Source organism: Orcinus orca, chromosome 2, assembly GCF_937001465.1.
Source record: "Orcinus orca chromosome 2, mOrcOrc1.1, whole genome shotgun sequence".
Lineage (NCBI taxonomy): Eukaryota > Metazoa > Chordata > Mammalia > Artiodactyla > Delphinidae > Orcinus > Orcinus orca.
Genome location: NC_064560.1, coordinates 128160419 through 128182578, shown reverse-complemented (window position 1 = coordinate 128182578; position 22160 = coordinate 128160419). Strand labels below are relative to the sequence as shown.

The window sequence follows — 22160 nt, the reverse complement described above, 5'->3', positions numbered from 1 at the left end:
TGGAGCGGCTGGGCCCGTGAGCCATGGCCGCTGAGCCTGCGAGTCCAGAGCCTGTGCTCCGCAACGAGAGAGGCCACAACAGTGAGAGGCCCGCGTACCGCAAAAAAATAATAATAAAAATAAATAAGAGCTCAGGTCAGATGTACTTGGAAAGTTACTATCCAGGCTGTCAAATCTGCAAGCCTGCCTGGAAAACATGCAGCACCTGTGCCCCACAACTGCCTCCCACCCTTCTCATAATTGAGGCTACAGCTAAAAGAAAAAAAAATTTTTTTAAACTGGATATTAGCTCCATTTTGATCCGTTTATTGACAAATCAAATGGGGGGAAAAAAGGTCACCAAAAGGGGTATAAGGTCCTAAATGTGGTTAACAGGGAATGGATACAGCACTGAGGAGCGAGAATGAGGTTGAACAGACCATCAGAGCGAGGAGGGGGAAAGAGATATCTGCTAAAAACCCCACACTCACCTTTCAATTTGTCAGCTGTCACCCAATCATTCTTTCCTGGACAGAATTAACAGCTAGAAATGGTTTGAGGGCAACACCTAAGTGGTTTATCTGCAAGATCTGGGAGATGAGCTGGAGGGAAGATGGGTATAAGATTTTGAGACCTTCTCTCACTTGAACCCCATCTGTGGTGAACAGAGAATCAGGAAGCTTAATCCTGGTCCCAGCTCAGCCACCAACTATCTCTGTGACTTCAGGCAAGTCACTTGCCCTCTCTGGGCCTCTTTCCTCGGCTGTAAAACAAGCTAATTGGACTCAGCGGCAGGCTCTACTCTGGCTCTAGCAATGTCAAGCGTTTTTGCAACTGGAGCTAGGCCAGGAGACTGGCTCAGTTTTGGAGAAATAAAACTACTTAGAGGCCCAGCCAGAGTGACCCAGTGCTGGTCTCCACCTGGACCCCCCTCTGTCGGCGGCAGCAGCCATTCGGAGGGAGAGTGAAGGAACACACACCTGCGAAGAACACACTCTTGCAGCGAGTGATCTTTGCAGAGCGGCTCTGGGGGAGGCCGGGATTCTCTCTACCCAGAAGGCAGGGTCCAGGGGACTAGGGTGGTGTCTGGGGAATCCAAACAGAGCAGTCGTACACCATGTAGGGTCTGGGGATGCAGGGTACAGTGGCAGTGAGAGGAGCGGGCTGCGGGCTGCGGGGTGGGATTGGGAGGTAGGGTCACGCCAGCACCTCACCCGGTGCCAGACCACTCATTTCAGTCACCCTCCCCCTGAAGCCGAGGCCTGGGCCCCTCGGTCTAGTCGAAGCAGCTCTTCAGGTAGAGACGCCACACTTGGCATCGAGATCCTTGACTCCTGTGGGCTCGACATCATCGAAGCCGGGGTCAGGGAGCATCTCCATTGGCTGGAGTCAAATGAGGTAGGCTGACTCCGTCTCCCCCTTGCCCTTCCCATGCTGACGGGCAGGATGCACCTACAGGATGGCTGGCCGGCCGTCCTCCCACCCCGGTTCCGAGCCTCGAGGCCCAGGACTGCCAGCCTTTCCTTAACAGCTGGGCAGGCCTAGCCTGGTCTGAGAAAGCGAACCATGAGATAAGGGACGGGCTGCCTCTCCACAGCCCGCATGGATTTGGGTCAGCTGTGACAGATTCACGGGCAAAGGGTCCCCACTCAGAGACAGCAATCGGGGGAGGAGCCCACAATCGAGGTTTCTGTTTGAGAGGGGAATGTGGTTTTGATTCTGAGGTCCAGAGCCACACTGTTTCATGGTAAAGACAGCCAGAAATAAGATTCTGGGCTACGTGTGTATATGTACACTTTCACCTGGGGAGAGACATTGAACCTGGCCTGCCCCAGGAAGGGATACCTGCCAGGGTAAAATTGTCAGAGGCCCACATCTGACAGCCTTTAGCAGATTCTCCCAATACCCCATACTGGGCATGTTTCCATAGGGACGCTGGTCCCCAGTTCAAGACAGTTCAGCAAAGCTTTATGAAGTAACTTCTCTACAAAAGGCACAATGAAGGGCCCCCAGGGGGCTGTGAGAGCATTGCTGGGGTTAAGGGGAGGCCTAGCAGCAGAAGCCCAGGACCCTGGGGCGGGGGGCTCCCCCACAGCTCCAGCTCACTGCTCCAAGACCTTGAAGGACAGCGGGGTGCCACTCTTGGCAAAGGTCTTCATCAGACTGCTAGGATAGATGCACCCAAGCTTCTCTGGGGTGGGGAAGCCCCAGACCCTGTAGAGGGACAGGCTTAGCCGGTCCCCGATATAGAAGGGACCCACCCACTTGGCGCTGCTGCCGTTCCTGGGGAGGGACAGCAAGAGGACCTGGTCACCCACATTCCACTCCTTCTCCTGGCTCTCCCGCTTGAAACGCCTATTCTCAGCCTTTTCACTCGTCTTCTCAGCCACCCTCCAATGGAGCTCCAGCAGCTCCCCCATCAGCTGTAGCAGGAAGACATCCATCTTGAGCCCTTCGATGTTTGCACTGCTCATCTCCCACCACAGGGGCTCGGTCAGCCTCTCCTCGCCCCCCGTCAGGATCTGGAACGGCGTGGCCTGGCTGGAGGAGGCCCTGAAGGCCAGGTGCAGCAAGGGCAGGGAAGCTGCCCACTTCTTGCCATGCAGGAAGATGAACTCCTTGAGGGCCCTCTTGAATTCCCAGTAGGCCCCGGAGCTCGTCAGGCAGGGGAACTGGAGGTCCCTACTCAAGGAGGCCACCTGGGCTCCCAGGGCCAGCCCACAGCTTACCAGGACATGGCGGGCAAACTGGGGGCCCTGGGCGGCCTCCAGCCTCACCGGAACACCCCACCTCGCGAACAAGTGCTGAAGCAGCACCTGGGCCACAGCCATGTGTGTGTAGGGCTTCAGCGGGAATGCCTCTACCCACCTGGTGTTGGGGTCCGCCACAATCAGCACGTGCTTGTGGCCCTCCTCGCTGACAGTGACCGGGCCCACCACCTCTATCTGCAGGTTGGACCAGGGAGCGGTGGACCTAAGTGGCCACAGGGACTCAATAACCTTCAACTCACTGCCTGTGAGATTCCGGGGGATACAGAACAAGCAGCTCCTACAGTAATCTCTCACGTGCTCCTGCATGCCCGGCCACCATCCCAGCAACCGCAGCTTCTTGTAGGTCTCCTCGGGCCTCTGGTGGGCCCCCATGGGGAGGTCGTGCACAGCAAAAATCAGATCCCTCCGGAGCTGCCTCGGGACTACCCAGACCCGGGGCCTCTTGTCTCCCTTGAACATAAGCAAGCCACTCTCTTTGTCGAGACTGAGGGAGTTAAAGGCAGAACTGAAGGGTGAGGAGCTGGATAATTTCTGCCCGGCCTGCAGCTTGGCAATGATATCAGCCAGGGTGCCGTCGCTCAGCTGTAACGCCAGCAAGTTGAGCCTCTTGCCCGTGGTACGGGGAGACACCACAGGGACTGGCACATCGTTTGGCAAATTCCACCACTGGCCGCCCCCCTGGGCTCCCTGCTTGGCCAGGGTGTCCACCGTCACAGCAAACAGGGAGCCCCGGTAGGAGGTTCGGTAGATGAACGGAAGGGATGAGAGGCCGGAGGTGAGGGCTATGATGTAGGAGAGCAGGCTTGGGTGAGGTAGCGGAGCCCCGTCGGAGGAGAGGAAGCCCCGAGCCCTCCAGAGGGGAAGGAGCTCCCAGAGGAGGCTGAAGATCCAGTTGCAGTGCGTGAGGAAAACCACGGGCAGGTGGGACTGGCCAAAGCGCTCCAGGCCACAGGCCACGGCCGCCAGGTGGGCATAGGTCGGGGTGTAAGGGGAGCAAGAGAAGGAAAGGGAGACAGGGGGGCTGGTGGGAGATAGAACGTAGAGACCGAAGCCAGCACACCACTCATCCTCCCGGTAAAAGCAATACCCCGACATGTGGATGCAGACAAAAGTGGACAGGTCGGAGAAAGGAGGCAGAACCTGGAAAAAACGAGGCATGGAAGCCGCAGGAGTCAGCAGCCGGTTTTCCCCCAGCAGGCCCTGGAGGAGGGTCAATTCCAGTGCTCTCTTACCCTTGTCCTGTACCAAGAGGGACCATCTGATCAACCATGCTTTGGCAACCCTGCGGCCGTCCCCTGCCCCAGGGTCTACAGTGGTCCGGGAGGCATAGGAAAGGCCCAGGACCACTGGGGTGTCTCCAATGCAGCGGGAAAAATGCTTGAGGGCCCAGGCCATGGCATAGGGACTGTCTCCCCCTGACTGCGGGCCCTCGCTCTCCTCGTCGGGGAGGAGGGGTTTCGAGGTATAGGCTACGGGGTGCTTTCTCCCTGAGCACTCCTGGTACACGACAGCCGTCAGGGCCACTTGGCTCACCGTCACCTCCAGGCGGAAGGGCAGCTGGGGGTTGGGGGCCGTCAGGCAGAGGGCGGACACCAGACCTCGCTTCAGGGCCAGAAAGGCCTTCTCATGCTCCCAGTCCCACTGCCAGTCCGGCTTCTGCTTGAGGAGCCTGTGCAGGGGCCCCACAAGGGCTTCATAGTCAGGGATGACGTCCCGGTGGGAGTCCATGAATCCCACGAAGAAGGAGAGCGCGGTGAAGTTGCTGGGGATGGTGAGCTGGGCCAGCTGGGCAAGAACCTGCTGGCAGGGAGCCTTCCCATCCCAGGGGATGCCCAGGGAGGGAGAAGGTACCGCCGGCAGGAGATCGATGTCGAGGGCTTCATCCTGGGGGTCGTGCAGGCTGAGGCACCAGAGTATTTCCTCTGAGAGGGAAAAGCACTCAGCCCTGAACACGGACATCAGCGAAGAGTCCAGGTCCTCCTCCTTCTCGGCCGGCTTCTGCATCTCCTGCTCTTCTCCCTGCCTCTCCTCCTTCTCCTCCCTGACTTCTTCCACATTCTGCAGACTCTCCGGGGGCCCAGGGTCAGCCTCCTCACTCAGCTCAGAGACACTGGCAGAGCTGGGAGGAAGGGTCTTCCACACCTTCAGGAAGTTGCCAATGTCAGTGTCCAACCTACACCAAAACAGCAGGACAGAGGAGTCTGATGGAGGAGGTGGGGCACAGCCCGCCCCGAGAGGCCATCCAAGGCAAAACCACATCTGTGGAAGCCCACAGAGCCTCACCCCATTGCTGAGTTTCCCTGAGGCTGGGCCGAGGGCCCGCCTCCAACACGGCACAGCCTCAGAGAGGACCTGCCCGCAGATATTCCCTCCACTCCCAGCATGTGCCGGATGGCAGTGTTAGAGGTTAATCTGGGCTTTGAAGCTTATCCAATCAAAACCTCATTGACCAAGTGACATGTCCAACCAGTTTTAAGCCAATGGTTTGATAAGAATTAGATGACTGGTACTTCCAATCGGACTCCAGGATGAGCCAGCCAGGGGAGGTCCAGAGAGGAAAGGAGGCCTGACATGGGGCTTGGGAGCACACAGCACACAAACCTCGGCCACATCACTTTTCTTCGAATTGGAGAAATGGGACTGGGGGACCTGGCCCGGGAAGCAGTGCCCTGCCCAGAAGGTCCCTGCCAGGCCCAGGGAGCTGGGAGGTGAGCAGCAAGGCGGCCCAGAGTGGGTGGAAGCCAGAGGAACTGAGTTACTGCAAATCAGTTCTGCTGGCAGCAGCACAATGACCTTGGGAAAGTACTTGAGTCTCAGATTCCTCATTTGTAAAACGAGGACAGTGGTCACGTATGTCTAACTCGAGCTGTGAGGATCAAAGTGGGTAAGAAATGTGGAAAAAGTTCCGCTTGGTATATACTCCAGACACAGCTCCCCCTGCACACAATGAAACAAGAACAAGGCGGTTCACCGCAGCACTGGTACCAACAGCATAACATGGAAACTGTCGAATGGCCCTCCACAAAAGACCCCATAAACCTGTTGGGTACTCACATAATGGAACAGAGCATGGACATTAAAGCCAGCCACAGGAACTAACATGGCATACATCTGGGAAAAACAATAAAACATGGCGACAAATGCCAGTTGTGGAATGTTACATATAGTATTGAAGCATGTGTGCAAGACTGTGAAACTGTAAAACCATATTGTAAGTGGTTTACGGACGTGCAGACGTGGGTGGAAGTACGAAGACCTGAAAAACTCAAATCACTCTGCTCACTATTAAGCACTAGACAAACGTTGGCTAGCACCAAGGGGAAGCTTCCAGTCAGCCCCAGGAGCGGCTGGGAGGCGGGGTGTGGAGGGGGGTGCCTGGCCCATTACCTGTTTGGCTTCTTCAGAAACTCATCCAGAGTGGGGCCATCACGGCCCAGAGGATCGTCGGGCACCATGAAGAGATTCCCCGCAAAAGTGAAGGGCAGCAGGCTGGACCCGGGATGGAGGAGCAAACGTCACAGAGGGGCCCTTGACGCACCCACACCCCACTGCCACCTGGTAGCTCCACAGGGGCTGAGACCCACATCTCCTCCCAGCAGGTGCTGATGAGCACCGCTCCAAGGCTCTTCCCCCTGCCCAAACCCCTGCTGCCAGGGACTGCCCAGCACCCGAGGGGAAGGAACAGCCCAATCCCCTGGGAGCTGCCTCACCGATCTTTGACCATAAGTTTCTTGGAATTATTCATCAGGACATGGAGCTGCTCGTTGGTGACGATGATGCCATCTGTCTCTTCTGCCAGCTTTACCATGAACCTGCAGGGAGAGGGGAAGTCGCTAACGACCCGGTACCCAGACCCTCACCTCCCCAGTCCTCTGAGAAAATGAACTTGCAGCTTCCTGTTGAGGTGTGTTGGACAAAAATGCTGCCCTTGATAGCCGGGGAGCCAAGACTCAAGAGCCCATCCTCGTCTATGCAGTCGACTGGGATGTCCACTCGCCCCGGGGAGGGTGAACTGGGATGCACATCCCCCAACTGTATATGCAAACACAGACCCCTATTTTACACACAGGCATTCACATACACAGGCTCAGACACGCACACAGAAAGCCATGCACTTGTCCACATCCATACATGCATTTTTACTTCTTCGGTTTCCACATCTGTCAAACTAACATAAAATACCTACCCTCTATTGCTGTGAGGATTAAACTGAATGAGACAATACACTAGACACTGAAGAGTCTAGTTCAGTGCCTGCCACACAGCGTGTATCAAGCATTCCATGATTACTCTTCACCAATGCACAACATTCAGGTACATGCCAAGACACACATACATACATATGGATATGTGTATACACGTATAAAAACACATACCTGAATAAACAAATCCATTTTTCCAAGGATCACTTCTCGAAAGAGGGCTGTGATCAGGAAAGAAAGCAAAGGCCACCCACTTCTCGGCATTCCCTGCAGAGTGCCATTCTGGCAGCCACGAGCATGCAATTCCAAAAGTGACCAGCAGAGGGGCCTTCTGCAGGAAAGCTACCTTCCCTCAAACCCAGGCCTGAATTTAAAGGCTCTTAAAGACCTTACCCAGGGGGGCCAGCTCTTGAAGGAAGGATGCCTGAGCTGCCCTGCCCAGACCTTCCCAGGCTTGAAGGCTGAGTGGGCGCCAGGTCTTGGGGAGGAACAGAACTTCTCCCTGCCTGGCATGGGAGGTGCCTAAGTGGAGGCAAGACCTGGCCTGCTGGACATCGAGTCCAGCACAGGGTCAGTGACCTGGACAGGGCCTTCTCGGCCCCATCAGAGGCAGCATCACAGGCACCCGTATGCTCACTGGTCCTGCAGCCACGCTGGGGAGTGGGTGCTGAGCACTGGCAAGTAGGGAGGCATTCAGGCTTTAGCTAGGAGACAGGGCCAATCTGACTCCATTTTCAGAGCCCAGCCAGGGCTCCAGTCACATACAGCCACACACATACCTCCTCCCAGGGCCAGGGCGGGTGGGAGGAAAAGACTGCAGCAATTCCTTGAGAAAACCTGAGCTTCAACCCAAACTGGCACCCAAATCAGCTGCTGGGGGAAGCAGCTGGCTTGAAGCACCAGGAGTCACCTGGGCTAGTCCCATCCAGAGAAAGCAGAGCACCCCATACTTCACGGGGGAGAAAGCCTCTTAGCTCAGGTAAATTGGGCTGCAGAGTCCCAAATTCAGGAACATCTCTTGGGTTTGAATAGGGCCGACCTTGGAGCCCTCTCCTCTCTGTGTCTCTCCCTCTGCCTAGAGGGCTGGTGCAGCACACCACCCTCTCTGACATGACCCTCTGACTTATTTGCTTCCATCTCCCCAGAGCAAATGCGGCAAGACTCCACCTGACACACCAGCCCAGCCCAAGCCCCAGGGCCCCACAAGAGAAGGCCTGCAGGCCAGCACACCTATAATCGTAGGTAGTGATCTTCTTGCCATTCTCGAGCTGAGACGGGGTGATTGAAAGCATCTTGAGGGAGTGTAGCTTCGTCAGAAAGTGGCTCTCTGGAGGTGAAAGGCAGAAGACAGCGACGGTCAGAGGAAGGGCTAAGTGGAAAAGGCCATGGTGGGGACAGAAAGGCAAGGAAAAGTAAGGCATAGAGAGTAAGCCCACTGGAGGGGCTGGGCAGCTGGGGACAGCTCACCTCTCACCCTCCGGTTCTTCTTAAGCTGCCAGGTGGGTACAAACACAGTGACCTCTCGGTGTCCCCGGTTCCAGAAGTACTGCACTGCCATGGCAATGCCCCGGCAGGAGAAGAAGTGCTGGAGGCCATGCCTGGGGTTGGGGGGTGGCGGGTGGGGAGATGGGCGGAATTAGTGAGGTAGCAATTTTCTGCCCTAGGAATGGCCCTGCCTCTCTACCCCTCCCTCAGAACCAGCCTAGGGCAGCACATCTGGCAATGTCAGGGCATCAGCACCACGGGCACCAACAATGCCCCCTCCCCTCTCACCATCATCAAACAGTGAGCACCTACTGGGTCCACTCACCTGCTGTGTGCATGTGTGTGTGTGTGTGCGTGTGTGTGTGTGTGAGCGTGTGTGTGTGTGTGTGTAGGGGCCTCCGGGGCAAAAGGAAGGAGAAGAGCTCAGTTTAGGACTGGAAGCAAACAAACATTTGCTGACCAACTGTGTGCTGGGAGTGTGCTCAGCACAGATAACTATTCTACTGTGTGGGCAAATGAAGACATCCTGCATGTATTTCTGCTAGCACATGTACAGCAGTAAGTGCTGTGCAGAGAGAGTGATCTCTGAGAGTTGGCATGGTTGGGAAAAGCTTCACAGGGGAGATCAGTGCTGGACCTTAAGGGTTGGGCTAAACATTTGAAAACTGGCCTGAGGTTGACAGACCCCATGCTATGTGAGGCAGGCTGAAATGGGAAGAGCATGGGCCTGGGCAGTGAGCAGATCTGAACCCAAAGGCCAGCTGGGCCCCTTACTGGCTCTGGGACCTTGGTCAAAATTAATCGCTTCTCTGAGCCTGTTTCTGCTTCTATGAGGGAAGGAGAACAGAAACCTACTTTTGAAGGCTGCTGGGATGATGCCATGACCACCACCCAGCATGCAGTAGCCCCTCAACATGTACCACTTCCCTCCCATCTTTCCCCCATTTGAACCCCATGTCACCTGTATACAGCGGTCAAGAAAGGACGCCCACAGTCTATCACCCCAGGGACACCCTGCCCGAGCCCCCCAGTATCCCCACCCCACCCCAGGTCCGTGGCTACTCACACCATGGCCACGCTGCTGCCGTCAATGACCACTCGCCTCAACCCCTGGTTCCCCGGTTCTTCTGACAGGTTCAGCTCAAAGGGTGTATTCAGGGCCTCGTGGTACCTCTGGAAGCTGGTTACTGTGCTGTTCGCCTGTGGGTGGCGAGGCGGCTGCCTCGGAACCCCCTCCCGAGCCCCTAGGAGCCCCTCCACCTGAGGTTGGCGCTTACGACTGGGAGCCAAAGTGCCGCTGGACTGGGGCCCCTGCCTTCCAGCTTCCCCCTGGCCCTTCAGGAGGGAAGCACTGCCCCTTGACGAAGGCTGGCCCTCACTTGGGAATCTGGCTGCGTCCGGGGCTGGCCCTGGATCTGTGGGTGCCTTCTGAGCTGCAGGCATCTTTGGAGCTCGGCAAGTTCTGGGAGCTGCAGACCCTGTTTTAGCTGTAGTCCCGGTCTGGGCTCTGGGCGTCTGGGGACCTGCAGGCGATGTTTTTGCCACATGCCTTTTCTGAGTTGTGGGAGTTTGGGGAGCTGCAGGCCCCATCTGAGCGGCTGGCTTTGTGGGAGCCAAAGGCACTTTGGGGGCTGCAGGTTCTTCATGGACTGCCGGCACAATCTGGGTTTCAGGCACTTTGCGGGCTTCAGGCAGCACGGGATTTGTGGGTGGGGTTTGAGCTGTGGGCACTGCTGCAGCCATGGGCACTTTGAGAGTTTCAGGCACTGTTTGAGGTTCAGGTCCTGAAGGAGCTGTCAGCCCCCCTTGAGTGGCGGGCCTCCCCTGAGCAGTAGGCACCCCTTGCCCTGTGGAGGGCCCTGGAAACGGCCTCTCTTCGGGTTCCTTACAATCCCACTGCATATTTCCTCGATCCCCCGGCTCACTTCCAGCTTGGAGTTGGGGTGTAGAGGTCAAAGGTGGCCCTATCTGTGGAAGTCCTGGGCTAGCCTTGTCCGTTACCCCCGAGCCTCCTGAGACCACCAATAAACTCATTACTTTTTTAGGGGTCTCTGGCCTTGGGCAATTCCGTAGGGCTGCCTCTCCTCCTTGCCCCCCATCTGGTCTACAATCTGGGCTTTCCACACTGGGCAAAGGAACCAGCTCCTTCTGTTTCCATCCCAGATTTAAGGGCAAAGGATTCTGCCCTGGCAGCTTGAACTGAATGGGGCCCAGTGGCCTCTGCCAGAAAGGGAAACTGAAGCAAGTCTGGGACAGGAGCCAGGCCAGGTGGAGAGAATGCAGTTCATTGATCCTCCAGAAGGTTGCAGCAATAGTCCCCGGCCACAAGGGCCCGAAGGCTGGCCCCGGGGTCCAGGACTTCCAGGGCGAGCACACACTCAGGGCTGACACTGGAGGCTGGAGAGGGAGCTTGTCTTCCCCCCTCCGGGCCTGCCGCTGCTGGGACGAGGCTTGTGTGCGGTCCGCAGGGTCCTGGCTGCCGCTGGCTTGTACTGACCCTTCCTCACAAGCACTGTCCGTACCACCTTGGTTGTTGGAACCAACCCTGGAGGAAACCCAAGTTTGTTGGAAAGGTGGTAAGGCCAGTTAGGTCCCAAACTCTTTCCCTGGGGTTGGGCAGAGAAGCCAAACGGATTCTCCAGAACTTACCGTACCAGCTGGTTTGCTGTCTCCAGCTGAGCGTTCTGGCCTGGGATGAGGGCCCCCATGGCGCCTAGGCTGGTTAACCTCTTTGAATTTTCTGGGCTCCCCATCTCCAGAAAAGGCCCGGGACCGTCTCCCATGGACACCATGGCTGGACCTTCCTTCTGCTGGTGGGCTGGGCAGATCAGGAGCTCGGGGTCCGAGCGGGAGTCGGAGGCGCCAATGCAGCCGAGCCACTGGATGATGTCCTCCTTGCCCGCAGCATCCCGCACCAGGCTCAGCAGCAGCTCCTGGACTGCCGCGGGCAGCTGCAGCAGGTCCCCTGCATACTGGTCACCACGGATCCAGACCAGAGCCCCAAAAGCCCGGGTCACCTCGGCTTCCCAGATGCCCCGGGGGGTGAGCAGAGGGGCAGGGCCCCAGCGCAGCCGCCCTACCAGCTCCTCCAGCCAGTTCTGGGTCATGATGAAAGACTCGGTCAGCCCGCCCACCATCAGGGAGCCCGGCGGACCAGGCACCAGGTAGGCCAGCGTGCTCCAGCACAGGCAGTCCAAGAAGAGGCCCTGGGCCCCAAGGAAGGCGCAGTGCAGGGCCGCCGGGTAGCGGACCTCCTTCCACAGCTCCGGGCTGCAGAGGCCCTTCAGATACTCCTGAAGCCGGTGGGGAGAGCACAAAGGAAGCCAGCCGTTACAGGCCTGCCACTGGCACTCACTCCCCTCACAAGCACATGCCCTGCCCCCGCCCACCATAAGCCAAATGACGCCCCCGGCCCAACACTCTCTCCCTGGTCCTGACTCCTCACACACTCATCTCTTTCCAGGGAGCTCTGACAGGTGTGGGGGGCCGGAGGGAGGGCGAGCACCTGGGCTTAGAGTCAAGGGCCCTGGTTCTAGTTCCAACCTGACCTCAGTACGTTAAGGTTACTGTGGGAAATTTGTCATCTTCTCAGGGCCTCAGTCTCCTCACCTATAAGATGACGGATTAAATTAGATACTCCTAAAGTCCAGTCCTACCCTGGCGTTCTAGAATTGTGAACTAGCTGGGGGGAGGGAGGTGGCACATTACTGAGTACCCTCCACATGCCAGGAGCTTATGTGACCTGGAGCAGGTTATCTACTGTCCTTATGCCTATGTTTCCTCATCTGTAAAATGGGGATAATGGTTCCCACCTCATTAGGCTATTATGAAGCTTCAGTGAGATAATACAAAAGAAGTGCTTAGCTTATGCCTGGCACAGCCTATTCCCATTTTGCAGGCTCAGAAAGGCTCTCTTGCTGACCCAAGGACACACAGCTAGGGTGACTGGGTAAGGACCACAGCCCACACCCATCTGACTCTGAAAGCAGAGCTCTTTGCACGTCCTTGGGCTGACTACACAGTGACTCCAGGGTAATCCACTGAGATTCTGGTTAATCCCCCTGCAGAAGGTCTCCAGCACAACCTGTACCTGTAACCATGGTAACTCTGCTGCCCGGAGGGGACAGAGGAAAAGGTAAGTCGCTGGGCCAGTATCCAGGGGATCCCCACAGATACGCACAATGGCTGAACCAGAAGGGAAGCCTCTGGCCCTCTGGGCACCAGGTCCTTGTGTTTCCAGGGCTCACACACTCAGTCTTTAGCAGTCACTGGGACAGGAGAGGTTGGGTTCCTCCACCCTATGGCTGAGTTCCACCAGCATGACCCCATGAGCTCCAAGGAGCCATGGGCACTGCCTCTTAATCAGCCAACCCTTGATGACTGTATTAGCCCTCAAGTCCCTCCTCATGCCTGTGTCAGTGATAGTCATCCCTCTTCCCGCTTCCCCATGACAGTTCCATTATGGAACAAATGCTCCATTTTGGATCTCCAGCAGCCAGCCCAAAGACCGTTCTGGCCCCTCTGCTCAGTACCCAGGCCATCCCTCCCTACTCAGGCTTAAGCTCATCTCTGACACACGGCCAGGCTATGGACCTCCAACACCTTCCCCAAAGGGCCTAAGGTACACCCAGGCACTTAGGCCCATGTCTAACCCCTTTTCAGTCAGTCCAAAATCAGCTCAAACTCTGATAGACATCCCAGGCCAACCCCTCCCACCCAGAACCTCAGCTGGTCTGCACTGCCTGGCAAGGGTGAATCTGACCAGGTGGAATAACTCTCATAGACCTGAACAAACTCCCCCACCCCATGCACCCCACGTTCTAACTACATGAAAACAATATGTAAAAATGAAGAGAGGTGCTCGGCAAGAAGATGGTGGGTGGTTTCTTTCTACTTCTGCAAAGACCTTAAAATATTCATTGTTCCATTAACCGTCCATATTTTTAAACAAAAAGATATATTGGAAATGAGATAATTTTCAAAACTGCTATTTATTGAATACTTACTATGTGCCAGGCTCTTTACATACATCAGCTCACTGATTCCTCTCTCAGCCCTATAAGGAAATTACTATTATCCCCATTTTAGGTGAGCAAGGGAGGGCACATGTCCGAGGTCACACAGGTCGTAGGCTGGGACACTTAGGCACTCTGACTCCGAAGTCTGGGGTCTTAACCATGATGCTGTCTATACTTTAGAGCAAAAACCGATATGGAAACAACAGGCATTTACATCCAGAAAATATCTGAAGCAATTTTCCTGCTTAAAGCCCACCCAGACCTTTTTCTCCAAAAGGAGAAAAAATAGAGAAGAGGCAGGAACAAAATAAGCACAGAAGAATGTGCATTTGTTAAGATATGTTGCCCGATGTCCCGCAAGTCATTTTTCAACTTGTAAGTTAAATAAAAACAATACCACCAGGTGGTTTACTACTGCTCTATACTTGATCAATCCTGACTTAGGATTCTCCCTTCTGCTTTCCAGAACCACCCTACATTACACCGCAGGATACTCAAAAAGCTCAAAAAAACGGCAGCACCAAGAAACTCTGGAATTGGGAATGAAAGAGAACATTTTTTAAAAGGTGAACTAAGATAAAGTTGTTTGAGGAGCAGTTAGATCTGGGAGCCCACCCACCCCTCTACACAAAGGCTGAGCAAGTACCTCCCTACCCACTGGAGTTTGTTCTGTAGAAAGTAAAAGACAAGGTCTTAGGATCAGAGGTTGATCAGCATACCTGAGGGTGTGGGTACCATAAAAATCATGAAGGAAGAGAGGAAGGCCAGTAGTGAGGTCTACAGTGAGTGCTGAGTGCAGAGAAACTCATTCTTCCCATATAGAGACGCCGCAATAGTAACTGATGATGGATGAAGACAGATACTCACACAGAGGGGTCTCACTGGGGCACCTCAGAGCAGTGGGGGAAACTACAAGCTTCCAGAGAGAAAAAAAACTTCTCATACAAAGGACCAGGGACCAAGAATAGCTTCAGATATCCCTAAAGCAAGAAGTCAATGGATTCATGCCTTCTCATTTCTTTTTTTTTTGGTGGTACGCGGGCAGCTCACCGCTGTGGCCCCTCCCGCCGCGGACCACAGGCTCCGGACGCACAGGCCCAGCAGCCATGGCTCACCGGCCCAGCCGCTCTGCGGCACGTGGGACCCTCCCGGACCGGGGCACGAACCCGCGTCCCCTGCATCGGCAGGCGGACGCCCAACCACTGCGCCACCAGGGAAGCCCAATGCCTTCTCATTTCTGAAGGAAAATAATTTTCCATGTATAATTTGATACCAGCCAAATTGTCAATCAAATGACCATCAGATATGCAATGTAGACATGCATGTATGCAACCCCAAGAGTTTACCTCCTATAAAACCTTTCTCAGGAAGCTACCAGAGAGCATTTTCCAGCAAATCAATGAAAGAAACCAAGAAAGGAGACCCAACATAAAAAAAAAAAGCAAAGACAATCTCCAGGAAGACTGTGGAGAGAAATCTCAGAATGTATTCATCCATTCAATAAACACTACTGAGCACGTACTACCTGTCAGGCACTGTTCTAGGAGGCACAGAGGACGACTAGTTCAGATTGGAGAGTGAACTCTAGAATCAACATGCTTGTTTCGGCACCATCTTTCTAACTTGATGACGCTACTGAAGGACGTGCTCCACCAACTCAAGACAAAGACACAGCGTCCAGGAAACGAGGTATCTAACAAGGAAAAAAGGCAAGAGGATGCCAAGAATGACAGCAAACAGGAGTCTCAGGATGACAGCTGTGCAGTCCTGACCAGATAGAAAGAAGGCTGCCCCCAGGAAAAAATCTGGAACTGACAGACCATCTTGAATCGATAGATTGTCCTTGTAGAAAACTGTAGTGAGAAGCTACTGAAAGTTATAAGAATTAGCAATGGGTACGAAGGAAAACAAGCAAACTGGAAAGGAGTTGAGTTCTTTACCTCAGGGAACTCGAAAAGTAAGAGAGAAAACCTAATCATAGGGGCTTCCCTGGTGGCGCAGTGGTTGAGGGTCCGCCTGCCAATGCAGGGACGGGTTCGTGTCCCGGTCCAGGAAGATCCCACATGCCACGGAGTGGCTGGGCCCGTGGGCCATGGCCGCTGAGCCTGCGCGTCCGGAGCCTGTGCTCTGCAGCGGGAGAGGCCACAACGGTGAGAGGCCCGCGCACCGCAAAAAAAAAAAACAAAAAAAAAGACCTAATCATAGTGCACTTCAACACTTAGATGTAAATGATATTTGCAAGGGCATAATGTTGCAAATACTAAATACAGATTTAACAGAAAGATGAAATATAACTATACTGGGAAGAAAAAAGGGATGGCAATATAAGGGAGATAAATCCTCATCTATAATTAATAGAAAGTAAAATGATATCTAAAATTGATTAATCAAAAGATATAGTAGCTACATATTTTTTTAGGAATGTGGAGGTGTAGAAATGCCAGAGTAGATATTTTCTACGGGGAAGAGCACTGAAGAGGGAGTTGGCAGGGGCAAGGCAAGGAATCACTGCGTTATACTGTAAGCTTTTTAAAAATTATTGGACTTTTAAATTATGTATTATTTTGATAAAAGAAAAATTAAGTTTAAAATAAAGGAGAAGTATAAGGTGCCCACAACACAATTAGATGTGCTGGTAAGTGTTTAACAATCATCCAGTTATGGGGGAAATAGTCCCGATTTGTAGCATTTGCCAATTTCTGTGGTGTAAATACTCCTTCCATGGTTGATTTCAAACTACCAACAGGACTCCATTGGCTCAAAAACTTCCTGAATTTTCAACGATGGGTCAGCAGGAGTTGGTTCCTGCACAACCCTGGCCACTACCAGCTTCCGTGGTACTGCTCAGTCATTGTGGGCCAGGGACAGATCAACTTCCACCTGACAGCAAAGCCCAAAGTCAGCAAACCACACCCTGTCCCACAGCTCCCCACCCCAACCTCTGGCTCCCCATAACCTCCCTCCCTCCATCGTGTCCAAAAAGGGGAGAATCAAGCTGTCACCTGTCCTCTCTGCACCGGACCATTCTTTACATCGTTGCCAAGGAGGACAGAAGAGCTGAGCAGGGCTCGTCTCTGGGCAACTTTGATCATTAGTAAAAACCCTCCTTTCCACTCTGAGGTGAGGCTGATTTCACCTCAGAAAGGCCAGGCCTCCCCAGTGTTTCTTTTTGCTGCCTAGGAATGTGATTTCCAGCAATGTCCTCATTATTTTTTAAATCCCAATTATTTTTTAAATTATTTTTTAAATCCCACAAGAAAACTACTTAAAGGCACTTCCGAGTTCTACAGAGTTTTTCCTGGAAAACCAGTGCATATAATGTAGAAAACACCCGGGCTCTTCTCCAGAGAAGCCTGTATCCTTCTTGACCCCTCCTCCCCTCACAGACAAGACACCCCCATCCATCACCCCTTCCCCATCCTACAACCTCCAGTCTCACTGAGCCCCCTCTGCCAGCTGGCCTGTGTATATTAGGCCATTATCCAGGTGTGTGATTCTGTGCCCCTACAGCTGGGATTGGGGTCAGCCACAGCACCTCCACATGGAAACCACAAGACATCCTTATACATGGGAAATTTTCCTGTATCAGATTGTTGGGCCTTAGAAAGCATTTAATCCAAGCTTCTCGCTTTGCAAACAAGGAGACCAAGACTCAGAGAGGGAAAAGAGCTCATTCTAAGTTATACAGCGAGTTACAGAAACAATAACTGATATTTCTACTCTGTAACTCTCCACGTTTGTGCAAGTCCATAAGAACGCCTTATTTCAATTGACTCTCACAACTCTGCCATGAAGTGGGTATTATTATATTGTTTTATAGATGAGGAAATAGGCTTGAGAGAAGGTCAATGATTTGACCAAGGTCAGCCAGTTAGAAGGTAGCAAACCCCAACCTCCAACTCTCTCCACCACAACCCTCTGTCCCAGCAGTAACTTGGTGACAGCAAATTGCACCCAGATCTCCTAACTTCTGGAACAAAACCTGATCCTCCCCACCTTCCCTGCTCTCCTGCTCCAAAGCTCCAAAAATCTCTTCTTTCTGCTCATTCTGTGCAGTAAGGGAGGGAGTTACCCAGACCCCCTCATGTTGTTTCCATCTTAAATCATGCTTTTCCCCGGCGGAAGACAGAGGGGAAAGAGATGATAAGATGGGGGGAATGGGGCTTCCCTGGTGGCGCAGTGGTTGAGAGTCCGCCTGCCGATGCAGGGGACGCGGGTTCGTGCCCCAGTCCAGGAGGATCCCACATGCCGCAGAGCGGCTGGGCCCGTGAGCCATGGACGCTGAGCCTGTGCGTCCAGAGCCTGTGCTCCGCAACAGGAGAGGCCACAACAGTGAGAGGCCAGTGTACCGAAAAAAAAAAAAAAGATGGGGGGAACGGAGAAAGCCACTGGTTACACTAGCAGGGCCTGAGGTGTGAGGGAAAGCCGGTGGGCCCAGGAACTCTGAGGCAGCAGTGGTAGCAGGAGTAGCCCAGCCTGGAGAAGCTGATGGAGGATGTAAGCGGGGGACAGGCGAGCTAGACACTTCAGAAAGCACCAGTCCCATAAAAGGGTGAGCAGGTGTATTTCAAATTAACAAAAAGATTAAGAACCTGGGACTTCCCTGGTGGTGCGGTGGTTAAGAATCCGCCTGCCAACGCAGGGCACACGGGTTCAATCCCTGGTCCGGGAAGATCCCACATGCCGCGGAGCAACTAAGCCCGTGCGCCACAACTACTGAGCCTGTGTGCCACAACTACTGAAGCCCTCATGCCTAGATCCCGTGCTCCGCAACAAGAGAAGCCACTGCAGTGAGAAGTACGTGCACCACAACGAAGAGCAGCCCCCGCTCGCCACAACTAGAGAAAGCCCGCGTGCAGCAACGAAGACCCAACGCAGCCAAAAATAAATAAATAAATAATAAACAAAATCACTCTTACTTAAAAAAAAAAAAAGATTAAGAACCCAAAACAATCCAAAGGCTCCTCGTGTTAACCTACCCTATGCCAGCTACTGAAAAGTCTCCATCTCAAGGGTTCCTGCACATCTGCTCTCCAGGCAGGAACCCCTCCCCTCCCCCAGTACCTTTGTCAGAACTGGAAAAACTGCTGACGAAGCAGCCTAACAGAGGGGCTGAGGGAGGAACTTTCCAGCCTGCCTGCCCACTGGCCAGCGTGTTCTGGGCCTCCCCCACCCATGGCCTTGACCAAAATTAGGAGATTGATAGAGACCCCGCTAGGGAAGGGGTGTGTGTTGGGGTGGGTGGGTGCATGGGGGAGCAGGTGGTCTGGGGCTGAGGGAGGCTATAGCATTCCTACCAGGAAATGATAAGATAAGGGAATCTAGGGGAAGAGGGAGACCTTGGCCACGACTGGGGAGTCAGAGGGAACCTGAGAGGCCCAAGCGGAGGAGAAGCTTATGAGAGAAGCCAGGGCACATGCGATAGAGGCACACTGTGACCTGGCCTGTCCAGCGTCCAGCCCCACACAGCAAGCCCTTTCATCTGAAAGCCCACAGCCCTCCTCCCAGATTCCCACCCATCCCCTAGGGCTGCTGCCTTCCAGGGCTGCTGCAGCCCCACCTCTGAGCCCCTGCAAGAGGCTGCCTAGAGCATCAAGAGTGGGGGGTGCGGAGCCCAGAGCCCTGGATTCTGGTCCCAGCCCCTGCCACGCCCCACCTACCTGACCCTGAGTGCTCAGGGAGGCCCCTTACCCTCTCCAGCCCCCAATTCCTCATCTGTAAAGTGCCCGCATTAACCTAGAAGCATCTTTAATGGCCCTTCCAGTCCCAGCACTCTGAGAGGCTCCAAGGGGCAGCCCAGGATTTAAGGAGACTTAAAAGGCGGCAGAAAGACCTGGGCCTTCCAGGCTCTTGGTGGAGAACAAAGAGGTATGTTGCACAGACTACAGAAATACAGGACCTTAAGTTGCTCCCCAGATGGAGGAGCAGGCTGTAAGTGCGGGGCCCTGGCCAGGGAAGGCTCACGGGGGGGTCACACGATGCCGAGCCTCTCTCAGCGCACTTGAGGGACAGAAGTGACACGCAGGAGAGGGGTGGGGCAGAAAAGAAAGAAGGAACCAGAGGGAAGGACCCAAGGCTGCAGATCTGGAAAGGCAAGAGGATGGCCCAGTACCTGCCCGCCATACTGCCGAATCCAGGTCGGGGGACCTCAGGGGACCCCTGAGGGGGCGGGGGGGCGAGGAGCGAGAGAAGGGTCTGGCTGGAAGCGATAGGTGGGGAGAAGTTGTTTACCTTGGCTCTGCCCATGTTCTCCCTGGGCCCCTCGAGCTGCAGCCAGAAGTAGGGGGTGTCCGGGCGGCTCTGGAAAGCGTTCAGCTTGACCCTGAAGATGCGCTGCACTTGCAGCCGCTGCCGCTGCACCCGGGGCTTCGACTTGGTCTGCACCATGAACCATTCCTGCGCCGGAGGGTCGCCCCCGGACAGGAGCATGGCTGGCTCGCCCGCCCCAGGAAGGAGGGAGCCGACAGTGCCACCGGGGTCCCCCGGCCGAAGGCGCCTAGGCCACGCCCCCTCCTCCCGGCGGCGCGTCCCCGCCTTGGCGCGGGTCCTCCCGGCTCGCGGACCCACCCGCCGCGGCTCGGGCGCCCTTCCTCCAGCGCTCCGAGCCTTTCAGCGGCGGCTCCCGCTACAATCTCTTCCTGCCAGGGGTTACAGCCGGGGGTGGGACCAGTCGGGCTCCCTTCCCTCCGCCCCCAGCCTTCCCCCTTCACCACTGCGCCAGCCCCTCCAGGATGAACTTTAGCTGAGTCGGCTGGGTAGCTTCAAGGGGCGCGGAAGGAGGAGGGAGGCGGCGGGGATGGGGGTGGGGAGGGTCTTGGAAACCTCTGCCTCCCACTCGAGTTTTGGGCCCAGAGCCAGAATCCGGGGGTCAAAGTTAATCTCCTTCCACATTCCCCTTTCCCCAGTGGGAGGGAAAGGGAAGGAGGGGCAGTCGGGTGGGGGGAGAGGGGGTATGGTTTCAGGGACCCGGCCTTTCTCTCCGTTCCTCCTGCCCACCCTGACGCCTCCCAGGCCTCCCTGGAGAACAGAGACCTGCGCCCCTCCTTCCCTCTGAGGAAAGGGTTAAGGGAGAGCAGGGTGGGGAGCCTGGGAGGCTGGGGCCTGTGGAAACTCTGGGCCGGAGACCGAGCAGGAAGGAGAGGGTAACAGCACCGCCCCCCGACTCCCCATCCCCAAGTCTGGGGACAGCCCGGGCTGGCAGGCTGCCCAGACCCTCCCGAAGCCCCCAGGGCTGGAGGGGCGGGGAGAGCGCCCGAGTTTTCAGACTTGCGTTGTTTATGAAAGCCTTTTTGAGCAAGTTTGAGCTAAGCCAAGAGGGAAAGCTTTAGGATAGGAGTAAGGGTCTGGTTGGTGACAACCTATAAGGGTTCCCTCAACCCCCAACCCACAGCCAGTCCGCTGCTTGGCATCGGTGGTCAGACACCAGCCCTGGCCTGGGGGACCGCCTCCAACACCCTGCCCTGGAGGCATCCCCAGCACAAAGAACACGTTTTGCAGCCCTGTGGCCTGAACAGAACCTGGCTCTGTGGAGGGCAGAGTCTGCATCCTGGGCCTCGGTGAGCTTTCTTTTCCAAACCCAAACCCAGAGCTGCTGTCTGACAGGGACAAGTGTACCTATGGGGACAAAGGGAAGTGGACTTCAAATTCGTTCCGCCCTGGCACCTCTGGGCTGCAGGGGCCGTGGCATGTTTGTGTGCAGGTGCAGGCAGAAAGCCAGGTGCACCCCACTGCAAGGAAAGGGTCCAACTGGGGCAGGCGAGAGGGGCTCACACTGAGTCCTAGTCTGGCCTGGACTCAGCCCCTCCTGTGCCACCCACTTCCACTCCTGCTTCTTCTCCATAGATTGAAGTCCAGAAGAAGAAAAGGGTATCTGTGTCACCTCTGGCTCCAAGGTCTGCCCACTCTGGTGTCCCTGTGCTGCCCCTCCATAGCGCCTTGAAGAAGAAGACCCTCTGGAGGAGCTTCCATCTGTCTCCAGTCTTCCCACGTCTAGCTGTTCTCCCTTTATCAGAAGAAGCTCTTTCCTTATTGCCTTATTGTGCCTCAGTTTCTCCTCTGAAGCAAATGAGAGTCTCGTACCTGTGCTCCCTACTCCTTCCCTGAATAAGCACTTATGTCTTGTTGCCCTCTTCCAACTGACGGTGGACTCCATGCGCAGTGGCATCTTGAAAACTCTCAGGTTTAACCCTATGTTCAAAGAGGCAGTGTGGAGGGTGGGAAGAGGTCAAGCTTAGGCATCAGGTACTTGATAAGTGGGCAAAAGAGGGTAATTTATTTGAACTCTTGTGCCTCCATTTCCTTAGCTCATAAAAATGGGGATGATGGTATCTATAACACAGGTTACAAATCAGACCACCCAGGTATCACACCTGGCACACTATGTGGAACAGAGTAGGCACCCAATTCATTTCATTTTCCCTTCCTTGATCTTGCCTCTTCTCCCCACCTCACCTCTGGCCAGTACATCACAATACCTTCCCAGAGGTCCCCTCTTTCCCATCCTTTTACATCTCACTATCACCAGCCCAGCTCCTAGATCAGCCTCTCCTCACCCTTCCTGCTAACCCATCCCCCCCACTCCTTCCTCTCGCGGGGATATAGCAGATTTAGTTAGATACCCTGGTTCCAGTCCCAGCTTTGCCCTTGATGAGTTGTGTGCCCTAAGCAGGTAACTAATTCCCTTGACCTCTCCAGGCTTCCTCATC

The 22160-nt window shown here is 54.9% G+C and overlaps 1 protein-coding gene and 1 long non-coding RNA gene across 2 annotated transcripts; one reads left to right on the top strand and one right to left on the bottom strand.

Moving 5' to 3' along the window:
- Nucleotides 1-1420: 1420 nt before the first annotated feature.
- On the bottom strand, nt 1421-20198 carry NYNRIN (NYN domain and retroviral integrase containing). Its single transcript, XM_004283115.3, has 8 exons — nt 19687-20198; nt 11087-11730; nt 9504-10982; nt 8420-8550; nt 8183-8279; nt 6461-6562; nt 6138-6239; nt 1421-4923 (listed from the first exon to the last, which is right to left on the bottom strand). Exons 1-8 carry the CDS (start codon nt 19882-19884, stop codon nt 2082-2084), a joined length of 5595 nt encoding a protein of 1864 aa, XP_004283163.1. The 5' UTR covers nt 19885-20198; the 3' UTR covers nt 1421-2081.
- Nucleotides 19465-21485, top strand: LOC125963398 (uncharacterized). The gene is made up of 2 exons (XR_007475316.1): nt 19465-19592; nt 21298-21485. It is a non-coding gene; the product is annotated as an uncharacterized LOC125963398 (long non-coding RNA).
- The last annotated feature ends 675 nt before the right edge of the window (nt 21486-22160 follow it).